The sequence below is a fragment of the Ammodytes marinus genome (assembly GCF_949987685.1).
Source record: "Ammodytes marinus genome assembly, chromosome: 12".
Taxonomy (NCBI): Eukaryota; Metazoa; Chordata; class Actinopteri; order Uranoscopiformes; family Ammodytidae; genus Ammodytes; species Ammodytes marinus.
The window spans coordinates 23,648,675-23,674,525 of NC_137216.1; the positions used below are offsets into that span (position 1 = coordinate 23,648,675).

At 39.0% G+C, this 25,851-nt stretch overlaps 2 protein-coding genes across 2 annotated transcripts; both read left to right on the top strand.

Moving 5' to 3' along the window:
* The first annotated feature begins 8,802 nt into the window (after positions 1–8,802).
* Positions 8,803–17,594, top strand: cdc16 (cell division cycle 16 homolog). The gene is made up of 18 exons (XM_080037664.1): positions 8,803–8,981; positions 9,178–9,232; positions 9,751–9,848; positions 10,317–10,355; positions 10,494–10,634; positions 11,038–11,197; positions 11,320–11,414; positions 11,948–12,081; positions 12,575–12,654; positions 12,771–12,820; positions 12,911–12,984; positions 13,094–13,219; positions 13,906–14,058; positions 14,725–14,788; positions 14,915–14,976; positions 16,138–16,273; positions 16,449–16,539; positions 16,799–17,594. The coding sequence occupies exons 1-18, from the start codon at positions 8,934–8,936 to the stop codon at positions 17,050–17,052; spliced, it is 1,860 nt and encodes a 619-aa protein (XP_079893790.1). The 5' UTR covers positions 8,803–8,933; the 3' UTR covers positions 17,053–17,594.
* A 2,182-nt stretch (positions 17,595–19,776) lies between these two features.
* upf3a (UPF3A regulator of nonsense mediated mRNA decay) lies at positions 19,777–24,422 on the top strand (the record flags this gene model as incomplete). Its single annotated transcript, XM_080038249.1, has 10 exons — positions 19,777–19,917; positions 20,733–20,839; positions 20,942–21,048; positions 21,290–21,388; positions 21,559–21,669; positions 21,783–21,838; positions 21,926–22,084; positions 22,176–22,309; positions 23,047–23,347; positions 24,234–24,422. 10 exons carry the CDS (start codon positions 19,777–19,779, stop codon positions 24,420–24,422), a joined length of 1,404 nt encoding a protein of 467 aa, XP_079894375.1.
* Positions 24,423–25,851: the final 1,429 nt, after the last annotated feature.

Below are 25,851 nucleotides of genomic sequence, written 5' to 3' on the forward strand. Positions count from 1 at the left end.
GCCCACTCTCAAATCACGTCCTTTTATAATGGTCTCTCTGGGAGTTTCTTGCCCAGAGAGAATTTTCATAATCAACATATTCGGTTCCTTGTCATGGAAACGCTTTCCATTTTTACCCTCTCTCTTACTGTTTCTCAGTTTAGTTCGAGCCTTCTGTCATTGTTACTGCTTTATTTTTCAAGTGATTGTCCACGTTTTCCTTTTAACATGCGTCTTTAAAGGTGGGTCAGCTACGCTTGTTGTCAAAAAAACAGTGAATATCTCCTCACAATCCACTGGCATGGTGAGGTTGGCCAGCCACAACATGCCAGTTTACAGAGCCTAGGCTGTGTATTACCACCAGATTTCTTTTCAGCGCACACACATTACGGACATGTAGCAGATGGTCAGGAGGTATTCACTGATTTTGACAAAAAAGAGATTTTGATAACAAGCTTTCCCCAGAATGGCTGACTCCACCTTTTAAAGGCAGTGAAATGCAGTGCTCTACCCTGTCTGGCTGTTACAGTGCAGTCACATGGTCAAGCTCATAAAGCCGGAGTTCACACGAGCGTACAGTCATGCGATTGATTGGTTCCTGCAGTGCCAATAAGATAATCAATATTTCAGCTATTTCACTCCCTCTTTAGCCAGTGATCTGCCATGTAATGATTCTGTTCTGCTCTATACACTGTCTATTTATCCTGTACATCTCTTATAGATAATAGAAGTCTCTGTAGCAGCGAGGATAAAAGTGTATCTTGTGCTGTTTGTACCAGAGTAAAATACAACAAAGAGGTGGACATTAAATTGGATACTATACCATCAGGTTATTGTTAGTGTCAAGCCCGAGGTGAATGTTTCCTCAGGAACTGCCTGTACTCTATGCTGGAAGGTGCTGTCTTATGCACAAGGTGACTAGGCAGATTCAAGGAATGTGGAAGCATTTAAACAGGCTCACTTTGAAATGATTTGCCATGTTACATAATGCCTGAGCAGGATTATTTTTCTGTTGTGTTGTGAAGTGCTACATTTGTAAATGTTGCCTTCATTATACGTAGATGGATAATTAATAATTCTTAAAACATTTAGTTTTTTTAAATGCTGCTATATTTCTGATTTCTGAGCCTCTCAAAAGCACATGAACAAAATGCAACTCAACAGCATACATTCATCTGCATTAATTAACATGCAGCAATAAGATAGTATGCACTGACAAAAACTTTGTACTTTGGCTCTTTTAAGTTTTAAGTCTCTGATTTTCACACATTCGGAAAGTAAATAGTGTATATACAGAACAGCTCCAAAGCTGCAGGAGCCTCCTATCAATCTTTAATCAGAACATTGAGGTTATCTGTGTATGGGTTCATATACTCTTTACAAAATGGACATACTGTGAGGGCCATTACACAGATACTGTATCTTCCAAGTAATTTTTTTTATACAGCGGTTAAAGAATTTAAATATAAAAAATATGCATATCACTACAAGTGTGTCACACCATCAAATTAAACAGAATGAAAAGGGTTTGTATCAATAACAAAATATTGTGAATTAGAAGTAATTCATAAGAACACCCACAAAACAGCATGAGCTCACTACTAAACAACAAAACAATATCCAATCCTGTCTGAACCATAATCGTTGAAAATGTTTGTGTGTCTTTTGCAGGTTCTGAATCAAAGCACAAGGAAGAGGGACCTTGCCAGTAACCAAGAAACTGAAATGTTCCGAAGAGGTGAAGTTGCCACGGGAAACAGGAGAGATATTGACAGTTGTGAACAAACCTGAGGTAACATTTAGGAGGACACATTTGAGCATACATCGGCGTTTGTGTTGTCTTACTGCAGTCGATTAGTGCGCCATGTAACTGTAGTCGGCCTCACTCCATCCAATTTGTTATCCTCATAACTCATTCCACTGTTATGTAACTGCACAGTGGATTTTTTTTTAACTTGTAAAGACTGCATCTTTCATTATTCATACCCTTTAATAGCACAGATCTATCCGGGATATAGGCCTGCATGGGTCTGAGTATTAAAATGGGGCAAACTTCCTGCATTCAGGAGAAAGTGCAGCATGTGTGCGCCAAACTGTCATCAAAAGAGCCACTTTTAGAGGGATGAAGCCTGTTTCCAAGTCCTCTGTATAGCTCAGCAGCACTAATGGAGCCGCGCGGCTGAGAGTGTAGTGCCTTCGAGTCGTTACCTATTCTACCCTCCATTAACTACAGGTTGTGTTGACTTTAAAACTACTTTTTATAAATCAAGTGAGAAGGGTTTTCCCATTTTGTTAGAGTTAACGTGTAGTCACTGTTAACCAGGAGGAAAAGTATTAGTTTGGTTATAGAAAGAAGCAGTTGAGGGGTATAAAGAAGGGCTGATAACACTGTAATGTAATAGACAAACATGGTATGTTCATTGGGTGTTTTTCTGCATTTTCCAATATGATTAAAATGTATCAAATCATATGATAATCAAATCAAATCAACTTTATTTATAGAGCACATTTTAAACAACAAAAAGTTGAAAAAAAGTGCTTAACAAGAAGAAGTCAAATGAAACAATGGCAGATTCACAGAAAGGTAAAAGAAAGATAAGAGCACATAAAAACACAGAAGTTATAGAAAAAAGAACAGAGAATTGGGTAAAAAGGATAGCAGCACCATTTGAGACCACAAGCAACATAAACCGTAAGCCATGAGTAGCTCGACGTAAGTGAGGAAGAAGAATTACCTAGCTAAAAGCATAAAAGAAAGAGGGCCCAAAGAGCTGCAAGAGTAAAAGATGAACCTTAAAACCAGGACAGCGTACTCTGATACTAGATAATGGCAGAACAGGGAAAAATCATGAAGAAGTAAGTACTTTGCCTCAAGATGTCTCTTATGTCTGTTTCTATTTTTTAAAGGTCAAGGCAGTGTTTGTAATGCTTCATCAACACTGATCTGATGGAAGATCACTGAAGAGTGTGGAGTAGAGAGAGGAGGGACTCAAAGCTTCCTTGGAACATCACAACTCATCATATTTGAACCCTGTTGGTCAGAGAGGTATGGATTAAGTGTACACATTTGAGACTAAATGAGTGTACGAGTATGCAGAAAAGAAATGTGGGTTTAATTTTTTTCCCCAAAACCCATAGTCTGGCATCTTTGTGGTGTGGCCGGAAGCAGGCTCCACTACACAAAACAATGAGAGCTTCTTAATAGTCCTTACTCCTTGCTTGCAGGTGTATGTGGCCTAACAATCCTAACAAGCAGACTCAGAGCGAGTGTGATGCAGCCACCCTTCTCATGGGACCTGTTACCGTAGTGACTTTCCATCACACAGGTAAAAAAAAAAAAAACTTGATCCTTGGGGAAATTCACAAACTTCTGCCGATGACGCTACTGCGTCTGGCCAAAGGCCTAGACTTTAAAAATAAAATATGAACAAATCTGAGGAAAATCCTGGTATTTGCCTTTAATCAAGTTCCAACAGGGGAGACGGTGTGCCAGTGCGACAGGGAGCCAGATTCTAGAGTCGCAATAAACACAGCAACACTTGTAAAAACACCCTGCCATTCGCATAAATTATTGTATTTGATCGCTAACGCAAAGCACTACACTATTTCTTAGTACTTACAAACAGCTTTATACCTTTATTATCAAATATACATTATCAAATAGGAATGGTGGCTGTAGGCTGATAAGCTGAGGTCCCAGAGTTGAATGTTGCACTGACAAAGTGGGGATCTTCTCAAGCAAATGAGAGGACAATACACCTCACATGTTGGTATAGAAGAAGAAGAATGTAACAAAATGTCCTTTTACCGTTGCAGTAGCATCACTTTTAGACACATCGGCTTATGTGCATCTTGTCGTTAAGATTGTGACTGGTTTCATCATCTGTAAAACACTACACACAAATACACATACACACAGTGTTTCTGTTATGTTTATCTTCTTCCTGTACTCCCCCTGTCCCAAAGAGACCGGCTCTCTAAGCGCATTTTCCCACTATGGTGCAATGGAAGATCCACCCGGGAGACTTCACTGGAACTGGTAGCATCCCCTTGCCATTCTAAACGGACATAAAAACAACCTCTTAATGATCATTATCTCCTTTCTTAAATAATGATAAATATATACAGCCTCCGAAAGGTTTTCAACTTTTTCCAGGTTTTTGTTGTATTTTATTTTATCTATTTTTTTCCTGTCTACCACATTGAGTCACGATGTGCATTGTCCTAAATCCATTATAAATATAAAGCACAAAACAATTGATAACATTACTGGCTTCTGAAGGTAGAGGGTCAAATCAAGTCTGCAGTCGACAAGAGAAAAGCAGCTTGTGAGAAGATTTGTTTTCAAGCAATGAAGACCTTCAACTGAAAGCCAAAGTGAACAGGAACACATTAGGTCAGGGGTCTAGTCAACCACACTTTGAGAATTACTGTTCGCCCACTACACCCATGCAGCTTGAACTGTCTCATCACAAAGAATTGGTAAAAGTCTTAAGTGTCGGGATGTGCTATATACTGTAGATGCAGACCTATCGACTTGTGTATTAGTCAGTTATTTTATGTGTTGTCTATTTGTAATGCATTTGGCTAAACTCTTACAGATTTATATTCACTTATAAAATGAGTGATTATCTGTTGATCTGTGTCAAACAAGTCCTATTTCCTGTAAATGAATAAGTAAAGTGAAAAATAGATTGTTTTTACAAGCACTGTTCACAGAGGGTCGGTTTGGATCTTCCTTTTCCTTCTTGCATTCATTTTGCAAGCACAGCGAATGTAATGTTTGCTGTATCGCATACATTAGCATGGAAAGTTTTTTTATGTTTTGAAATGCGAAAGTGAAAAGGAAGCACAAATATAGAACGCAGGGAAATCAAGAGCCACCCAACTCCCAGATCCTATTTTATCACCCAGGGATATCTGCCATCTGTCCCATCAACGTGTCGCCTCTTATACAACAACCTAATAAATTGGACTGGAAACATTTTTATTGCCTATAATTCATTCACGAGGGCTCTTCCTATGTACTAAGATGTGACTGCACTGGTGGGGGGCGGGGGGAGGGAGGGGGGACAATTAACTGGCTTGTGAGGAGATGTCAGACATAGAATCGCCCTTTACAATGACGCCTTTACAACTACATTTGTATACAACTGTATTTTTCTGAAAGAGATGCTCATAAAATAATGTGTCCAGCTGTTTTAGCATACCATTTGTGTATTGATAGTTGGCTTCACGGGTATTGCACAACTAGGTATTATATATTAATATTGAGTTCATTTTATCACTACTAAAAAGTACACTCAACATCTTGTTACTCTAGACTTTAAATTCAGAGTTTATCACAGTGTATGAAAAGGTTGTGACATAATGATCTATTACGATTTAATCCATTACAGTTCCGTGAGTGCTTTGGGGGGTTCGTTCTGGCGTGGGATTTGAATTATTTACAGCTGTGATCTCAATTGCACCAAAATGGTCATAGCAAGCTCAAGTCACTAGGGGGGAGTGTTGTTATATAGTTGTTCATTCATGATGAAGTCTTATCACCTCAATGGGATTCATTCAACAAATCTTTGGGCGACTTAATCCATTCTGATGTAAAAATTCCAAAAATGAAGGGTATTTTTAAGTGCTAGCATAACTTTAACATGGTACCACAGCTTAATATGCAGTGCTATTTGGTGCATGTATAACGTGTATTTATGTATTTAGATGTAGTTGTGTAACTAAAAAAAATGTTCCAAGTATTTTTACTTTTTCTGATAAGCCTACAGTGTGGTTTATGACGTATATTTTATGTGGGTCTCTTCTGTATGAGCTTTGTTGTTTGGACTGAGTGTCAGTATACATGGCTCTGAAGTTTCCAAGTAACTGTTACCAAGGCTGTAATTATCGGCATGCAGAAGTAAATAAAGAAAAAAAAGAGTAGCCTAAACGCCCTTCACTTCACCTTGTGTATTTAATCCCTCATTAAATGTAATAATTCTCCATTTGATTAACTTCCAGTGAACATTGACTCTAACTGACTCTCATCAGTGTTCAAAATGTTGTGTCACTTGTTTTGTATTTCCTTGCAGGCACACACATTTTTTAAAAAATTGCATAAACGGGCTTTGAAAACTGTATTCTAGTTTATTTACAGCTTTGAACTGCGAGAAAGGACGTCTTCACACTGCAGCTCATTTTTACAGTCACTCCCTTGGCAGTCTCCCTCACTAATTAGCCTATCTCTATGCCTGCGTGTGCTTCTCTGTGTGGAACCTGCTATACAAGCACACCGTTTGAAAACCATTCATTCATCTCATCTCGCTCCAGCTGCTGTCATGGCAACCATGTATGACTTGCAGAAGAAAAAAAAGACAGACCGCAGTCTCTGAGCTCCAGTCGACCTGGAAGCCTTGGAGCGTGAACACACTGACTCTTATGGGCAGATGAAGAGTTGTGATTTGGAGGACGCCGGGGAGGCCACAGATTGTGAGGTGAGTCAGAGAGGCTCAGGGCACCGGGGTTAGCTGGCACACTGTTCACCTTTAATGTGATTAATTCTGGGCCACAACACTAATGCAAAATGATTCATCATTAAAATGTGTGTGGCTCTTTTTCTTGTTAGTGGGGTTGGCAGGCTTGTAGCATTGTCACTTCCTGACGTGTTTTTTTTTCTCAACAGGACCACGATGCAGCACTTGGCATATCAGCCCCTTCTCCCCGCAGGAAACAGATATCTGCAGCAGAAATGGGACAAGGCTTCATATGATTTACACAGGAGAAAGGTCAGGAGAAAACATTTTCTTAATATCTTTATATTACTGTTATATGTTGTATTTTGAATGTTCACAAAGCAACTAAGTTAACCTTTCTTTCCAACCAGTTACTGTGTGTTGGGATTGGTCTATTCACTAACCAGTGCCGTATATACTGTAAAAGCTTTAAGAAGTTTATTGTTTTCTCCAAAGGTGAAGTCAGCAAAACCAACAATAAACACAACTCCACCAAAGACCTATGGTCACCTGGCTCTCAAGCTGAAGAAACAAAAGGTCCACTGAAATCTCAGACTATGAGAAGTGATTCATTTACTCTTTCGAAATTAGAATATTGATCATCCTAGTCATTGTTAAAACTTAAAGTGATAAAACAAGTGATGAAATGCAGTATTCTCATTTTGGAAAGATAAGAAAACATTTATTTCAAATGTCTTGTGAAAACTTGTGTGAAGTACTGTCTATATTTCTCTAATCATATGTTATTGCATTAAGCTCGAAGAGGAATGGAGGGAGAAAATTCAGAGGGAAAATGTTATGCTCATGGAGAAAATATCACACATTATGAGGACAACTGGAGGAGTTGACAACACCAATTATTATGACAGAAAAAGGTGAGTTGAGGTTGTGGCACAAAAGTATATATTGTAGTCAGGTAACATGTTTTATTCTCAAAAAATAAGTTGGCCCTTGAAACTTAAGACTCAGTTCAGTAAGGCATGTCTGCTCCCGTCATTGTAGTTTAGGCAGGGAGAAGCGTCAGCTGGAGTTGCTCCGTATCACCAAGGAGAATCAAATGATCCTGCTTTGTCTGCGCCAGTGCAGGTCTCGCTATAATGTGCGGAGCTGGCATGAGGACTGGCTTCAAACTCTCAAGGTGATGGACAGCATTGCACGTTACCCAGGAGGAAGCGCAAATCAGCAAAAGGTTGCATAATTTTTCTTTTTTTGATAGCTAAAGTAGTATCACTGACTGCTGTGGTTCATAAGCTCAAACTGTAACATCTACACTATAAGTAGGCCTACTGTAGTTTCATATTCTCAATGACCTCATTAACAGTATCATAAAATCTGTCGTATACCATCTTAAAAATGTGACTTTATGTGTCAATCCAAGGGGCAAGAAAAACCCATCAAGAAGCGAAGTGATTGTGATAAAGAACAAAGGACAAGTGATGAGGCAATCACAGCAAAGTCTGAGGGAAATGAAAAGAGGACAGAAGCCAGCAACAAAGAAGATACTGGAACAGATATAGAACTAAAGCAGGACATAGCTGAATACCCTGCCCCCAAAACAAATGTACCTGAGAAATCCATCTCCCCTGTTCCACAAGATAATCCTGGTTCTCCTGGCACCATTCAAGTTACAGCAGAACCCCTTCACACTACTGCTGAAACATCTCCCTCTCCTGATGGATCTGAAATCCCCGACACACACACACCTAAAACACTTGAGCAGGAAACTGCAAATCCTGCAGAGAGATGAGATGTCTTGTGTTTTGGCAAGATTGTGTTTGTTTGTTTGATGTTTGACTTGTTTGGTAGTTCCACAATTGTTTAAAACTAGACATAGCCTATAATGAAATAGACAAGAGCACATGTGGAAAGGTCAATCCAGTATGTTATCTGTGTGTGTGTGTGTGTGTGTGTGTGTGTGTGTGTGTGTGTGTGTGTGTGTGTGTGTGTGTGTGTGTGCGCGTGTGTGTGTGTGCGCGTGCGTGCGTGTGTGTGTGTGTGTGTGCGTGCGTGTGTGTGTGTGAGGCCCAAAAATAAAATAAAAAGTATAACTATTAGGTAGTTTTGACAGAAAACTAGACTTGTGGTTCTTTGATAAACCTTTTTTTTGTGGATGATGTAATACAGCAACACATAACATAATAAATAGATAAATAAAATAAATGTGTGTATTGTTTATATATTTATATAATTTTATTTTACTGAGACACAGGTTACAGCAAAGTAGAAGTGGGAAAAAAACAAGTTTCTATGTGGAACTGTCTATCCAGAATGTGTTTCCTTACGGCCCCATTTTGCAGAACACTCTTTGCAGAAAGAAGCCGCGGATTTGATTTTACGCCGCTAGCAAATTAGCGCCTACTGTTTTATGCAGAGTTTGATACACTATTTGTCTCTGTCTCTAAAAATGACACATCTTTGATAGCCAGAGTGATAATTCTTACAAAAAAAATCAAAATGAATCTTGACAGACTTCGAAAACGGGTCCGGTCGTACGTTGACCAGGTAAGTTAGACATGTCTGAGTTTTTCTGAGTTGCTAGCTAACGTTAGCTTGACAGCAAACCTAGCGTCATTCGTGACAAACCTTCTAGGTCGCCTGTCTGTCTAAATTGAAGCTACCACCCGGCCAAGTAACCAGACATAAACAACACAAAATGTACATTTGAGTGACTCTTGCCTTGTCTTTTGTGTGTTTACAGCAGCAATATCAAAGTGCTCTTTTTTGGGCCGACAAGATAGCATCCCTATCTCACGGTGAGTGAGCGCCGTTAGGGGGCTGTTTACGACCATCCAGCATAACAGTGTAGATAACATTAACGTATTGTTGTATAGAGAGAGAATTCGTGTTTTTGTTCCTGTTCAGTTTGTTATTGTTACTTCGCATCACACCTGAAAATGAACGATTTACTACTTAGTGTTTATGGCGGATAACACAATCATCAGCGGTTATTTTCCAGCAGTTGTAGAGGAGATTTGCTTATTACTTATTATAACCGTGAATAATGTTGTATGTGTTGTTCTGATATCAAAAAATACCAACGTGTGATTTATCATTGAACTTTCACCTGCTCAGTCGAATAATTGTTTCTTGTTGGTCATTCATATACGGTGTATGGCCATGGACAGCCTTTACTATGTGATATTGAACCCATTTACAAAGGCTTATGCTAAAGTACAAAAAGTTGCCCTGTTGTTTTGCAACCTTTAAGACAGTGATGATGCATCATTAATGTCAGAAATTGATGGCCATATGTCTTTGTCCTGATACACAGAGGATCCCCAGGATATCTACTGGCTAGCTCAGTGCCTTTACTTAACCTCACAATACCACAGAGCCTCCCATGCCCTCCGATCCCGAAAACTTGACAAGGTAACTTTAGGTTATGATGACTGAGTGAGTTGATAACACATGTGCTGGGGAAGAGAGTGATGTTGTGATGATCTCTATGTGAAGGGTTTGTGTGTGCCAAATGAGTTGCTATGTGCAGGATTTTCCTTAAAAGTTGCAGGAAGTCTAAAATCCAACAATTATGAATGTTAATTCTTAATACTATAAAAGTGGTTTAGATTATTGAGTGAATGCTACTTATAAATTAGCTATTAATTTAGTCTCAATTGTAAATATGTTTTTTGAGAAAAAATGTGTATTGTTCACGCTGTCATTTAACTACAAAACCAGTAGTTAAGCTACAGTCTAATATATTAGACTGTTATGGTCTTAAACTGCATTAGTATTGGTATTAAAAAAGTAAAACAAAGACTTGAATTTAAACCAATCCCAATTGTATCAGTTTCATGATCACCCTCATGTCAATCCATCTCGTTTTCTCTCACACAGTTGTACGGAGCATGTCAGTATCTAGCTGCTAGGTGCCATGTAAGTAACTGGAAAGTACATACTGAATCAGTATCCTCTTCTTCATCTTTTTATATTAAAGAATATAATCTAGATGAAAACAGCCGGATAGCATTATCGTTTTTACAATGCTTGTGTGTTTTGACTGTTTTTCTTCAGTATGCTGCCAAAGAGTTCCAGCAGGCCTTGGATATCCTTGATGCAGAGGAGCCAGTTTGTAGGAAGTTGCTGGACAGGAGTGTAAAAGAAGACAATGGGACACCAGAGTCAACCAAGGATTGGGACATGTCCCCTGCCTCTGTAAGTCTAGACTGCCACTAAAATGAAATTATTATTAATATTTTAACATTAGATTTATTTATAATTTTAAAATACTTCACAACCGATAGGATAATCTGCACTGACTTTTATGTTATATCGTTCACCTGCTCAAAATGCCACCGGCTAGAATGGTATGACAGTTTTTATTCAGTCGTGCTGTAGATTATTACAATGGAATGCAGCTGATATTAGCGGGCAAGATATATAACTAACATTGCTTAAAATACCTATGTCAGGGTGTGAGGATTGTTTTAAACTGCTGCCTAGGACCAGTCTTTTTATTTTTGTGCATGGCACTTTAACACCTAATATGAAATTATAACTAAGATTATGGACATGTGCCCTCTTTCTGTTCTCCCTGTTCCCCCTCTGAATATTTCAGGTGGCCAGTTCCATCTGCCTCCTGCGGGGGAAGATCTATGACGCCATGGACAACAGACCACTGGCCACCTCCAGCTACAAAGAGGCCTTGAAACTGGACGTGTACTGCTTTGAAGCCTTTGACCTTTTAACGTCCCACCACATGTTGACTGCGCAGGAAGGTGAGACTGATGTGTGTCAATGATGAGCACTGGACTTTCAACAGATATGTGCCTTTTATTGCCATTTAAATAACCTGTAAAATGTCAGTACATGTGAAATGTCTTGTTCTTTCTTTCAATAGAGAAAGACTTCCTTGACTCACTTCCTCTGGGTCAACAGTGCACTGAGGAGGAGGAGGAGCTGTTACACTTCCTATTTGAGAATAAGTTAAAGAAGGTGGGTTGCCTTTGCATTTATTCTGGAAAATGATATTGCTTTACATCATACATTTATTGATTGATTAAAGGATAAGGATGTTGATACTATAGTTTTTCTTATTGTGGACTAATTTGATTGAAAAAAACAAAATCAACAACAGTATTTTCTTTGCTGTTAAAGCATGTTAGGCTATAGCTTTTTCCTAAAGAAATATTGTTGTTCCATTGTTGTCTGAATATTATTCATAGCACGAAATTGAGGCAAATCGATGCTCAGGAGGACATGTTCTCTCAATACAATAAACATAGGCTCTTAGAGAGCTAACAACCAAATGGTGCTCTCAAGTCTTGCTGAACATAAGGGTTTGTTTGTATACTGTAAACATTCATTCAAATGCCTTTTGTGGATATTCTGGTCTGTTTTATTCCTGACCACTCTTCATCTGTCTCCTTTCTCTACCGTTTTCATGATATTGCTTTATCTCCTTACCCACCTTTCAAACACATGCATAAACACACACACTCTCTCTCTCCTTCTCCTTTCCACTACAGTATAACAAGCCCAGTGATTTGGTGTTGCCAGAGATGGTCAATGGTCTTCAGGACAACTTGGATGTAGTCGTGTCCCTTGCTGAGAGGCATTATTATAACTGTGACTTCAAGATGTGCTACAAACTCACATCAACGTAGGTTTCCTTTCAGTTTTTTTTATTTTTGTGCCGAATTGCTCTGCAGATAAGGGAGATGTATAAGAAACCGCTCTGGAAATGTACGGCCGACATTCATCATACCAACTAAATACTGTAACATCACACCTCTGTTTAAAGAGTGTGAAATGTATAACTGGCATCAACCAAAGGAAGTGATTTGGGCTGATGCACATCTGCAGAGTCGTTGAAGTGTTACAGTCAAACCACAGAGCTAATAGAAAATGCCCTTTGAGCAGAATAACACTGCCGTTCCACAGGTGTTTAAATAGAAGTCAGAACAGAGAATTTAAGTTTCCATCAACTTGTTCACATGCTTGCTTGTTCTATTAAGCAACTGCAAATGCATTCATCTGAGGCTATGTGTATTCAGACTCAAATCTTGGCAGATTCAACGATATGAAAATGTTAACAATTTACTGGCGGCAACAAATGTAGGATTATTTATGACAGCTTTGTTTTTGTATTCCAGGGTGATGGTCAAAGACCCCTTCCATGCCAACTGTTTACCAGTCCACATAGGAACTTTGGTGGAGCTTGGAAAGGCAAATGGTAAAGTATACTAAATATCGACCATTGATTCCAATATAAAGATTGTTTAATTTAATTGCTTGGCCTACCCATCAGTATGGTGGTTAATTAGTTAATTTTGCTTTTTTTTCTTGCAGAGTTGTTTTACCTCTCACACAAACTTGTAGACTTGTATCCCAACAATCCAGTAAGTGTTGCAATTTGATCACTATACATCTGTGTCCCTCTTTACTTAATTTCCTTTAATCTGATAACCAAATAAAACACTTTTTATCAGGTATCCTGGTTCGCTGTTGGGTGTTACTATCTCATGGTTGGCCATAAAAACGAACATGCTCGGAGATACCTCAGGTATGTATTCGCACATTCAGAAGGAAGTACATCCTGTTTGAGGCCACATTACAGGCTGTTAACTTTTGGGTTCAGTTTTACCTATTTGGATATTGTATATCTCCTGTAGCAAAGCCACCACGCTGGAGAGGACGTACGGTCCGGCGTGGATCGCCTACGGCCATTCATTTGCAGTGGAGAGTGAGCATGACCAAGCCATGGCCGCCTACTTCACTGCTGCCCAGCTGATGAAAGGGTAGGTAGATTAATGACACATCCTGGAGCTCTCAACTCCATGTGCTTTGTCAAATAGGTGTATTTTCAGCTGTACTGTTACGGGCTTATGTGGAAAAATACCTATATCAGAGAAAGAAAAACGTATGTGTTTTAAGTATTGTCTTTTGTTACTGTTAGGCACTGCAGCTGAGTTATTGCATAACGATTCAGTCATTAAAACCTAATTTTTCCACTAATGAAAGAGCAAGTATTTTTGCATCAAGGGGTAAAATCTCTAAACGATGTTTGTCACATTAAATGTCCACTGTCAGACTTGTAGAGGCATCGATTTTCTGTTGTGCTTTATGAAAATGCCCAGGGTGGCATTGAACCATTTTTAATGACACTTGTGACATTCTCATTCAATGTTTTCAGAGCAACACCTTGCAAACATACAAACCTGCATAAAGAAAACAGTCTGAGATGTTGACCTTTTTAAATGCAGGAATCTTTGTAGCTACTTAATAAGTAAGTTAGTGAGGAATTGTTGTTTGCGGTTATTAATGACTTTTAAACTTTATGTAATGTATTAAGACGCAATCAGGAAAAATTCATACACACATGTACACCCAATAGCCACAGATATAAAGGCACATTTGAGGCTTTTAAGTACATATTTTATTAAAAACATAACATTTTGATTTTCTCCTGCACCCTCTCATTCAGGTGTCACTTACCCATGCTCTACATCGGCCTGGAGTACGGTCTAACTAACAACTCCAAGCTGGCAGAGCGTTTCTTCAGCCAGGCTCTTAGTATCGCTCCAGAGGACCCATTTGTCATTCACGAGGTGGCGGTGGTCGCCTTTCAAAACGGAGAGTGAGTCATGCAGCAACAAACGCATACAATAACAAACACGCCTCTAGCTTGACAAAAGCAGGATAAATGTTATTGGTTGAACAAACAGATGTTGTCACACAGTGGTGGCGTTTTTATAGTCTGGTTTTAATTGACCGAGACGTCTATTTGAAACATGAACTGCATGTACTCAGGCTGGTACATTGACAGTACATTGTACTGTCAATGTACCAGCCTGTAAGCCACTGACTGACAGCAGCTGAAATGAAATCGCTAAATGACCAAAAACTTGCTATTCTTTTAGAGTATTTGTGCTAAATTGTATCTGGTAGTGCAGCCCTGTCTGCTGCTGTTCATTTTTGATTGGAATTGTCATGGCCGTCTGAAAGATTTGCATGAAAAATCACAGCGATTTTTCTATTCCAGCATCAGCTACTACTTATGTAACACTACTACATAGTGTATCTACCAGTGATTCAATTGTACTATCTTGTTTAAAAAAAAATCTGAACTATTCCCCATAGGGTCAAACTATTCAAATGACAAAAATAATACATATTTTCTTGTATAACCCCTTTGGTTTGTAGCAATGTAGATAGTTTTAACTTGGTTACATAGATTTCACCCACCTTTTAAATCTAAAAATCAAAATGGGTTTTCATTTGTATTTTCACATCTTCTGTTAAGCTGGAAGACAGCGGAGAAGTTGTTCCTTGATGCAATGGAGAAGATCAAAGCCATAGGGAATGAGGTAACTGCTCATTTATTTAATAGATAGTATACTGTATATGTGTGAATGATAGATTTATTGAATTAATGACCACGTCTGTAAAAATGACTCAATCATTGTTTATGCTATTTCTCTCTCAAATGAAAGGTCACTGTGGACAAATGGGAGCCTTTGTTAAACAACTTGGGTCATGTGTGCCGGAAGTTGAAGTAAGTGTAAAGCCAATTTTAAAAATCAATGTTCTATGTTAATGCATGTTCTTCAGTAGACCCAATATGAGAGTGGCTTGCATTTACAGCTCTTCCCTTTTTCTTAATGGTATAATTTCGGGCTCTTTATTGAACAAGCGCATATAGAGCCAGAATGGGATGCTCAGTCTATCCTTAAGAGGATTGGTTGGAGTGCCCTCCTCTAATGTGTTCATCCTGCGACTTATCTTTTTCTCTCTCACCTACTGGCTACAAAGTATTTTCACAGATGTGCTCACTTGTTCTGTTGCAATTATTCAGCATGGTTAGGAGCCTTCATCGAGAATTAATAAAAAGGCCATTTAATGAATTATGCATAGCCACCACTCAATAAGTATAAGGGGCTTACAGGATATGTGTTTCATCCATACAAATTGAAGCCTTGCGTAGGTTGTTGGTCTGTCATTGATGCATCCTTAATCATTTTAATGAGTATGTAAACAAAAAATGTTGAACACCATACAGTAGTTTTCTTGGCAAAAATTATTTGTGTTTTACTGAAGTAAGATTCATCTTTACACATTAGTCAAACTTACCTCAGTCTCTTAGTTATCATTACTAAGTATGTATTACTAATTATTAAGACATCATGTTGCTTCCTCTGGCTGCAACTTTTAAAACTAGTCAAAAAGGTTTCTTATCGTTCCTTGCAAATTTTTCTAACTGATAATAATATATACAGTATATAAAATAAAAATATTATACTTTTTAGTCCTGACACCTTCATGAAATTGTCCTCGATTTACTCACTCACATATCCGCAGACGGGAATCCACAAGGGGCGTCCTGTTTGGTCTCTGTCAGACTGCATCTGTACATACCTACCAACCTCTTTATAAAGGAATGGCAGCAACAATGTAGACACGTCGTCAGTGTTGCGGTACCATATATTGTGACACACATTGAGCAGGAAATATGCCGTACTAAGCAAAGCTTTAACATTTTTGCAGGGTTTGAAATTATGTTCCTTTTCTGTAGTCATGGAAAAGTGATTTAGTTTAAATCTTTTCAAATGCACTTTTATATTAAGATGTATTTTGTCATATTTCTGTCAAACTCTTTATGAAATTAATGAATCCATTGCTATTGTTTTATATTGTTTTTTTTTTTTTGCTTCTGTAGAAAGTATGACCAGGCTCTGGAGTACCACCGTCAGGCGCTGGTGTTAATCCCTCAGCATGCCTCCACCTACTCTGCCATAGGATACGTGCACAGCCTCATGGGCGACTTTGAGAGTGCCATCGACTACTTTCATACGGTATAATGTCCTTTCTACACTCTATGGGTTTTGTTTATCACTTCAAACTTTGTTTTATTATTTTTAATTAATTGTCAGAATAAACACATAAGCAACACCCATGATATTTTCATTTATTTGTGTCAATTAATTTTTTTTGTAATGCTTGAAGATGGTCTGGTTTCTTTCTGTTCAGGCACTTGGACTAAAAAGGGACGACACTTTCTCTGTGACGATGCTCGGCCACTGTATTGAGATGTACATTGGTGACACTGATGCCTATATAGGTAAGATACAGCTATACTGCACTTTGAAGGAGTTGTGTTTATCTTTGGACAGTGACATTTTCATCAATCTATTATTTGCTTCATTTCTTGAAAAATTTGATCATGCAATTGTTAGAGTCAAATTAGAGTAAGAAGTCAGCATTCAGTTGCTGTGGAATTTTATGAAACTACTTATATTGTTGAATTTTCCTCCTTGTATTTCCAATGATTGCAGTAGAATGATTTTTTTTGTGATGTGATGTCATTTGTTCCCAACAAGGCACAGAAATTAACAACAAGGTGCGAAGCAACTTGGACAATCCAGCGCTGATGAAGATGTTGAACACATCGGAGTCTGGTGAACTTTTAGCCACGACCAGACAGGAAGACACCAGCATCACATCAATGGAGACGCCGCTCTCAAACCAGGACAAGATGATGCTGGAGACGCCTCTGAGACTCTCTTTGACCCTGGAGTGTGACATGTATGAGAGTGACGTCATGTTGGACACCTTGTCAGACACCAGCACGTGATCTCATCCAATCAGGAGGTGGAACTGTCGTAGCAACAGGTTGTCATAGGTTTCACACATCCAAGCCCAAGGAAAACTATCAAATCAAGAGTTCGGCACTTGTCGTCCACCAAAGGTTTCCTGTGGATTCCCCCCTCTTGTGCATTAAATATGGTTGTTTCTGTAAGTGACAAAATATAGAACGTGCCATCGTGAACATTATGAACATGAGTTAAAAGTGTGGGTGAATCTGAAATAGAGCACCTGCTTAACAAGAATGCACTTTAAAAGGGGAATAAACATGTGCCTTGGTTAAGGGGTCGGGTACTTGGTTTAGCATTGAAACTTGGGTTAAGCCTGAAGACACTGGGAACATGTGATCCTCTGACACTTGGTTGGACAGAACAAACACAGCCGCGCACCTCACAACACACCTGAAAGACTTGTCCCTTATTTCTGCCTATGGCAGGACCCCCTGTGTTGCTTAACCTGTGGATTTATACCTTGAATAAAGAGCCAGCTAAATACAAGCGGTTTTGGTGAAAACATTTCCTCCTTCCTGGTTATTCCTACAATAAACCATGAATATATCTTACAAGATTTTAGCTTATCTGTGTTTTGTGTTGATCAGAATGAGCTGGTTGATAAGTGAAACCCACAGAACAAGTCATTATGGCAACTTTTTTTTATTATATTATCATCATTTGTATACCTATATTCTACATATCTCAGATCCTGTTACCATATACAGTCCTAATTTTGATATAGTACATTACATTTCTGATGTTTAAATGGATGAGTTAGTTTTATTTCGTCTGTTACAAACATGTTCTTGTCATCAACCTCTTAATGTTGGAATAATTTGAACGGACAGGACAATTATTTCACAGTTTAATCCATGACATGTCATTGAGATCCTGTGATGATTACCCTACTTGCCTTTATAGTTATTTGTAGACAGAATTAAACCAAATACCACTTGCAAAATTAGCTAAGTTCAAATGGAAATGTGTTTTTCTAATATAATTTTAAGTGATAAAGTTACACTGTAAAATATTAAGTATTAGGAATACAAACCTCGTTTTACAATGGTTGGGAACTATTTCCCCCTGGTTATATAGATAGATACATAGATTAAACCAGTGAATCTGTTTCTGTACTGCAAAGTTATTATAACCATGTAAACAAATAATGGATGACTCTAATCTATTCAGAAAAACAACTTTATACTTAGGCTACATGTAGTGTTAAACGCACTAGCGCTCAGACAGCCTCTGTTCCTGTTTAGGGGAGGAGGGAGGTCTCAGGCTCAAATGAAAACACACAGCTCCTCCATTCTTTTTCTGCCATCTCCCGGAACAGTTTTTTTTTCTTCCCAATGGAGAGCGGCTTTAGTTTCCTCAGGAGAAATGGGCTGTACTCCGTCTAAGTCGGCCGTCATTTACACCCAAGACAATATGGTTTGCCGGGACCTGGACACCTGCTCCACGTTCGTCCCCAGCCTGATGAGCTCCGTTTCTACACCGGAGAGACCGCGGATGAGTGTGGAGGACAGCAATGGCAGGCAAACTTTGCTCAGTGGTGAGTTAATGCTAGGTTCATAAAACCAATTTTCTGCATACATGGGACGAAGTCGGCTCAGTAATAGGCTACGGTGATTTTTTTTAAATACATGTAGCCTATCATGGCTCATGTGTTCTAAAGAAAAAATGTATAGGCCTACAAATAGGTAAAAAATATGTTTTTGTTCTCCCTCAGTTCCGTGCCGAGATGTCCGCTGGACGGATGAGTTCAGCATGAAGCCCCGCAGCCAGACTCCGGACCTGCGCGGCCACGGTGACTCCGAGGGGACTGTTATGCAGTGACAGTTACACTATAGGGCAAACAAACACTGATGAGCACAAGTCATTGTCGGTTGGTTTTTCGCACCATATGCACATTGCTACTTTGGTGTATAAAAAAAATACGCTGATCTTTGGTGGAAACAGGTGTGTGATTATGTTTCCAATGTTGGTTGTGTCCATGTGGAATGCATTGGTTTAATTGGACATGTTGTATATTGTATGAAATATAAATATTTGCAGAGAATTTTTGCTAGGCTACTTGATTATTTCCATTTTCTGCCACTTTATAATTCTATTCTACAACAATTCAGAAGGAAATATTGTAGGCTACTTTAGTTCACTAATTACCTTGCAGATTCAATTTAATCAGATAAAATGCAGCAATCAAAGGAAAGATGATGTATCATTAAAGGTTAGGATGTCACTTCATTTCTCTCCAAGGGGAACATCCTAAACTCGCCCCTGAGGTGATGTAGGCTATACACAATAGGCCTCTATCAATAATAGGCCTCTATCAATACGAATAATCCACATAGTTTCAAAATGACCCTCCTGAAAAATGAGTTATTTGAGTTGTGGTAGGAGTATGATATAGGCTACTTTTAACCAGTTAGGGTTTATATTTCCAATAGTGACCCGGCCAAGTTATGCTGCAACAATGATAGCCTTAGATATCAGAATACATGTATAGCAAGTATAACAAAGACATAGCATACAGACACTCTAATGTTGTGTGTGTTGTTATAAAAAAAACAATTTCCCCCTTTATGAGCTATACGGCTCAGAGTATCATCACATCAGAGCAAAGCTGTCTTTTTTTTAAAGCTCTCTCCGCTCGCGATATGTCTACGCTCTCGCGAGAACACGTCGACTTAAGACGGGCGAGAGGGAGATGGAGAGAAATGAGGTCTGAAAAGGACCAAATGACCGTGGGCAAGGAGAAAAACGTCGTCGAGATACAGTTTAGGGACATCCCAAGAGAGCAGGAAAACCTTCCGGGTAACCTCAAGCAGAAAGAGGAAAAGAAAGAGGTTTTTACGAAGGTAGGTAGCCGAGCGTTTTGGCGATGTGTCGCATTGTTTACGAAAACAGACATGGAGGAGGCATTGAGGAAGGTGGGATCATTTCAGCACCGCGGACAGCGACGGGGCGGGAATCACATTTACCTCGATCCCGCTTTTTCTGCAACCTGTCAGTAGCATCCATTACCTCATATCAGTTTGTATGACACATCTCTTTCTGACTTCATGTGATGAAATCATTTCAATTGTTTGTAAATTACATTGACGATTGGTGTTCGAAGACATGCACAGACTACAAACCATTATCCAATACATCCAATCCAGTCCATATTTTGACACATTCTACATCTTGTAATCCTGATTTTAGGCTCAGAAACCCCACAAGGCCTATAGTTCAAGCGTTGCCAACCTGTAATGTGAATCTAAACTATGCTGCAAGGTGCAACTATCATTCTCATCATTTATTACATTATAGTTCGGATTTTTGTGTGAATTTTTGTGTGAAGTTTGTTTTGTTTGTGTACATTTGAGTATGTATTCTGCTTATGGTCTTACTATAAAATACAAGTTTTCCTTCATATTTCTCTCAAGTTTCTTTATCTTATAATTTATTTTTTTATACCATGACATCTTATTCTGTCACATAGTAGGCCTATCTATGTATCTGTATGAGCATGGAACAAAATCATTACATTAGAAAGCTTTCTGCGTGATGTTTTTCTCTACTATGTGCTTCTTTGAGATCTGAAAAAAGCTTCAGAATAAACTGATAAAACCTGAACCATTCTTTTTTTGCAGACAGAGTATTAAATAATATATAAATGATTACTTTACAGGTGGTGATTCGAAGGCTTCCTCCTAATCTGTCAAGGGACCAGCTAGAGGAGCAACTCAGTCCACTTCCATCCTATGACTATTTCGAGTTCTTTCCAGCTGATCAAAGGTAATCATAATTATCGTTTTTTAGACAATAGAAAAATGACTTTAGATTTGTCCCGTTCCTTTGGAATATTCACGGCTTCTCCCTGTTTGTCTCCTTCCACAGTCTTTACCCGCACCTGTTCTGCAGAGCGTATATCAATTTTAAAAACCACGAAGATATCCTGTTGTTCAGGGACCGATTTGATGGTTACGTCTTCATCGACAACAAGGGTATACGTCTTGATTTTGTTTTAAACTCAGACTGACTTTGTTGCTAGTATGGTGGCGATGGAAGGCAGTGTAATCTACTCTGCTATATTAAATGCAAACAGTGGCATGTTTGTTTTACGGCTACAGGCTGACATTTATGGACAGAGAGGTTGCGCTTAAGAGCATGTGTTGCCATTGTTACTACGTGATAGCGGGTCTGTTAAATGATGGGCCGCCTTTTCTTATTTCAATATTTACTCAGGCCAGGAATATCCTGCCGTGGTAGAGTTTGCCCCCTTCCAGAAAATCTCCAAGAAGAAGCTGAAAAAGAAAGATGCCAAAACCGGGAGCATTGAAGAAGGTACACGTCATCAATAGAAGACAGTAGACATTATTTTAATTTTGTAAAAAAAAAAAAATTGATTCATGGTTTTAAATTGTACATAGCCTACAGTATAATCAATATCTGGCATCTTTTGATGATCAAACATGCTACGATTGATATTTATGTTGGCCGTGATACCCCCTCAGACCCAGAATATAAGCGTTTCTTGGAGAATTACTCCTGTGACGAGGAGAAGTCTATGGCCAACCCTGAGACTCTACTGGGAGAGATAGAAGCCAAGACTAGAGAGCTCATAGGTACGGTACCATATACACACATATGATTATTTTCTTGTGAATCATTAGAATCAGTTTCAAGGTTCAGATGTATTAAGGTATGTATATAACAATGACCTTTTTTTCCGTTTCAGCCAAACGGACAACGCCGCTGTTGGAGTACATCAAAAATAAGAAAATTGAGAAACAGGTTAGGATGGAGAGAAAAATCACAACACATTGCTTCGTGAATGCGAAGAATCTTTTTTTTCTAACGTGCTACATGTTTTCTTTACAGAGAATAAGAGAGGAGAAGAGGGAGGAGAGGAGGAGGAGGGAGCTGGAAAAGAAACGGCAGAGAGAAGAGGAAAAGAGGAAGCGGCGAGAGGAAGAGAGACGCAAGCGGAAAGAGGCGGACAAGCAGAAGAAATTGTCTGATAAAGACATCAAAATTAAGGTAATCCTTCACCACTAAAAAGCCAATGTCACGGTGGCTTGTTCATCCGTGTTCATCGTAGCATGTGATAATGGATTCCGTTGCATCGTAGCTCCTGAAAAAGAGCGACAGGGACGATGACGTGGATTCAGACCGCGTGAAGGACAAAAGTGACATCGGGGAGACGGACCGTGGCAAATGGGACAAAGCTGGAGGACAAATGAAGTCAAAGGAGCCCAAAGAAAAGTAAAGATTCGCAAATCCTTCACTGTATAGGAAAATCTGAAATAGGTTCTATTAAAAATTGTGCGCCACTTTACATTCCAGCATACTCAGAGTATATGAACAATTCATTATAAATGTAATATTAAATATATTTTAGGCAACCTGTTGGTGAGGGTCTTTTGCCAATTGGGCTTTTTCTGTATTTTTTTTTTAAAAAGCTCCCTATTTACCACAAAAGTATTCTTCCATTTAATATTGGATTCCTTACCTTCTGAAATAAGTTTGTAGAGCATCTACAACACAATATAAATATTAACATTCATAGCTGCAGCTCGTTGATAGCATAATATAGGGTGAAACACCCCATCAATTGTAGATAATAGATATCAGCCAATAGATCCATGAGTGTGAGCTCACACCCTGCCAATCCAAATATTGATTTTATTATTCTAATGAATAATTGCTGATCAGTTAAGAATTAACATGGTATTTCCTAACCACTAGTAAATGTACTAACACTAAAAAACTAACAACTAGATCTCAGTTATGTTTTAGTTTAGTCATGATTTGTTGTCAAACACAAGGTTTACTTGTCATATATACGTATAGGTACAATTGTATTTTATGTTAAAAAAAAAGAAAAAAAAAGGAACATACACCTTACTGTAAAGTGGCACCACAAACTATTATGATTCCAACTAAGTCCATGTAATAATTCTGTGTTGTGTTGTATGTGCCATTTCCACTGTGTCAACTAGAGGTCAGCCTGAGAGTGACAAGGAGCAGAGAGAACAGCACGGCCGCAGGCAGAGAGACAAGGATCACCGGAACAAAGACGAGGACAGGAAACGACAGCGACATCACTTTGAGTTTGACAAGTTCATGAGGCGCAAAGACGAGACCAAATGGGGAAAGGGCTACTGCCAGGACAGAGCCAAGAAAGAGGGCCACCATCATGGCTACTCATACTGTCCTGACAGTGGGGATAAACTGGGAAAGGAGGACAGGGAGGACCTGGGTAACAGGAAGGAACGCCTCCGAAACAAGGTGAGCGAAAAGGTGAGCATGACAAAGGGGGGGCGGTGACAACTTATTTCTTTTTGTATCATGATGTGGACTTATAACTGTGTTACCAATGTTGATTACAGATGACAAACCTCTCGTCAGAAAACCATGTTTCTTCACTACACAAAATTTGCGGTGATTGGCTGACGCATCGTGACGTAAGGCTGTGTTCCTCCAAAAGTTTAGCAGACTTCTATGTACAACTTGAGCCGGCAGCGTTTGGTTCGGGGAGCCACTGCAGCGGACCAAAATGGATTGGCCTCATTCAAATGAATGACAAAACCTGTGTTTCGCCACCCTACCTGATTTGGTGTGAATGCAGCCTTACTTGACACATTTCAAGCTGCTAAATAGTTCACGTTAAAAGACTATACTTGCTTCTTCTACTGACTTCAATTAAAAATAGAAATGAACCTAAGTTATTGTCATACAAAAACAGGGGGCTTTCTTTCCTGAGTCTAAACGTTAGGTGTCCAACACTCCTGTTAGGTCTATGTCTGCATGGGCCTGGATTGTAGTGTTTTGTAGTGTACAAGACCTTAATCACACACTACGAATGAACAACTACAAATCAAAATCAAGTCAAACACAGTCAGTAAGTTAACATGCACTTAATTGACCACGGTACACCCTTTCTCCATACGCATATCATAAATGCCTTGTAAACTAGCCAAGGTATCCTCATGACATTACACCACAAAGAGGAGCAGGGTTTGATCCCTACATGGCCAAACATGTGTGTGTGTGTGTGTGTGTGTGTGTGTGTGTGTGTCACAAAATAAAATGAAACTGATTGGGTACGTATATATTAATGTGTTTATTTAAATAGTGTGCTGCCTGTCTCTCCCATGTCCCTGCTCTTTTGTTTTCCCCCCTGCAGGACCGTCCAGCCATGCAGCTCTACCAGCCCGGCGCACGCAACAGGAAGCGCATGAGCTCCTCAGGCAAAGGCTACGACTGCATCCCCGTAGGACACTCCCCTGAACCCGGGGCCGAGCATTGTTATGAGGTGGTCTCTATGGCAACGGGACTGGACAAGTGTTTCGAAAAAAGCAAAGATGAACTGTGAGTCTGGATAGTTTGTAACAATTCAGCTTTCAAGCCTAAATAGTGACAGGTTTGACCGGCGGTTATCATCCTATCAAAAGCAAACAGTCTAGCGGGATTTCCATCATAATTAGGTGTTGAAAAAACGTTGGATGTTAGTCAAGGTTTTTTTTTTTTCCCCCCACGCTGGAGCACGTACATTTTGAGTACACACTTAATATTTGAACTGTCTCAATGTTTAGTATGCAAAGAGTCATCAAAGTATACCATTGATAGCGTTTGGATCTTTGGAATTAACCATGTGAAAACTGATCATGAGTACAGGGGCAAACAATAGTTGTTACCTTAATGATAGCAAAACAGTTAACTGGATTTCTCACACCAGGCTGTTGATAGTGTCATTCCTTTTAGTTATCAAGTTTTTTGAAGTGTGTGTGCCCCTTTAAGAGGCAGCTCATGTTTGGGATCCATCAACAGTTTGCTGGTAAAACCTATTCAATAACCTCATCCTCTGCCTCAGATCCTATTACCAAGCCTTTGTATACCCCGCTGAACCTGGATGTTTTAAATAATCCTATAGATTTTATTAAAAAGATATATAATGTAAGTAGAAACTTACAAACAATGGATGTAGATCATTTAGAAAAATAATGTGTGTATTTTTGTGTGTAAAGATGAGCGAATGAGAGTGGATAAGATTTATTACTGATGAAGAGGACGAAGGATACCTGTTTGCTGCTTTCTCCTCAATGTTTTTGGTCTTACATTTTGTCCATCTCTTTCTGATGAGAGACATTTTATTTTGTGAGTTTGTCACCCATGAGCCAAGAAGAACACGTTACGTACATTTCTATAAAGCATTTCCGAGAAATCAAATGTGGGGCTGCAAAGCATGACACATAAAAATGACACACTTTCTATGCTGTTTGCATGGTTTTTCTATTGAATCTGTCTGAATAAATGTTATGCGGAAACAAACCACTAATACCGATGAACTAATATATAGAGCAGTCTGTTTAACAAGCCTTATATTATTTTTGCACATGTGCTGACATTTGTATATCACACCTTCTTGTATCATTCTTTTTCCTGAAGTTGTGAGAAATAATAAAATCTCTCCTGACGTTACAAGAGACCAAACAGTGTTTCAGTTATTACATTCTTCCTCTGACAGTTTGGGTGAGGCAGCATTTGTGTGCAGCGCTGCCTGTAGTACACGTGTACAAATGACAGATATGAGTCAATTATAAATAGCAATGTGCGAATACACAGTGATATCTCAGAATAAGAGAGCTTAGACAGGCCTAGTTGATTCAATAGTGATACTAAAATAAAACCTAGTCTCTCTTTCCCCTCTCTATGTTAGTTGAGATCACAGTGATGCCTAGACGTAGGCAGTATGACGTTATTCTTGGTTTTTTGTCATTGAGTGAGGATTCTTACTAAATGTT

Coding starts and splice junctions, on each gene's coding strand:
- cdc16 (XM_080037664.1), top strand. CDS start 8,934: ATGAATCTTGACAGACTTCGAAAACGGGTCCGGTCGTACGTTGACCAG. Junction 9,849..10,316: donor GATCCCGAAAACTTGACAAG/GTAACTTTAGGT, acceptor TCTCTCACACAG/TTGTACGGAGCATGTCAGTA. Junction 14,977..16,137: donor CATGTGTGCCGGAAGTTGAA/GTAAGTGTAAAG, acceptor TTGCTTCTGTAG/AAAGTATGACCAGGCTCTGG.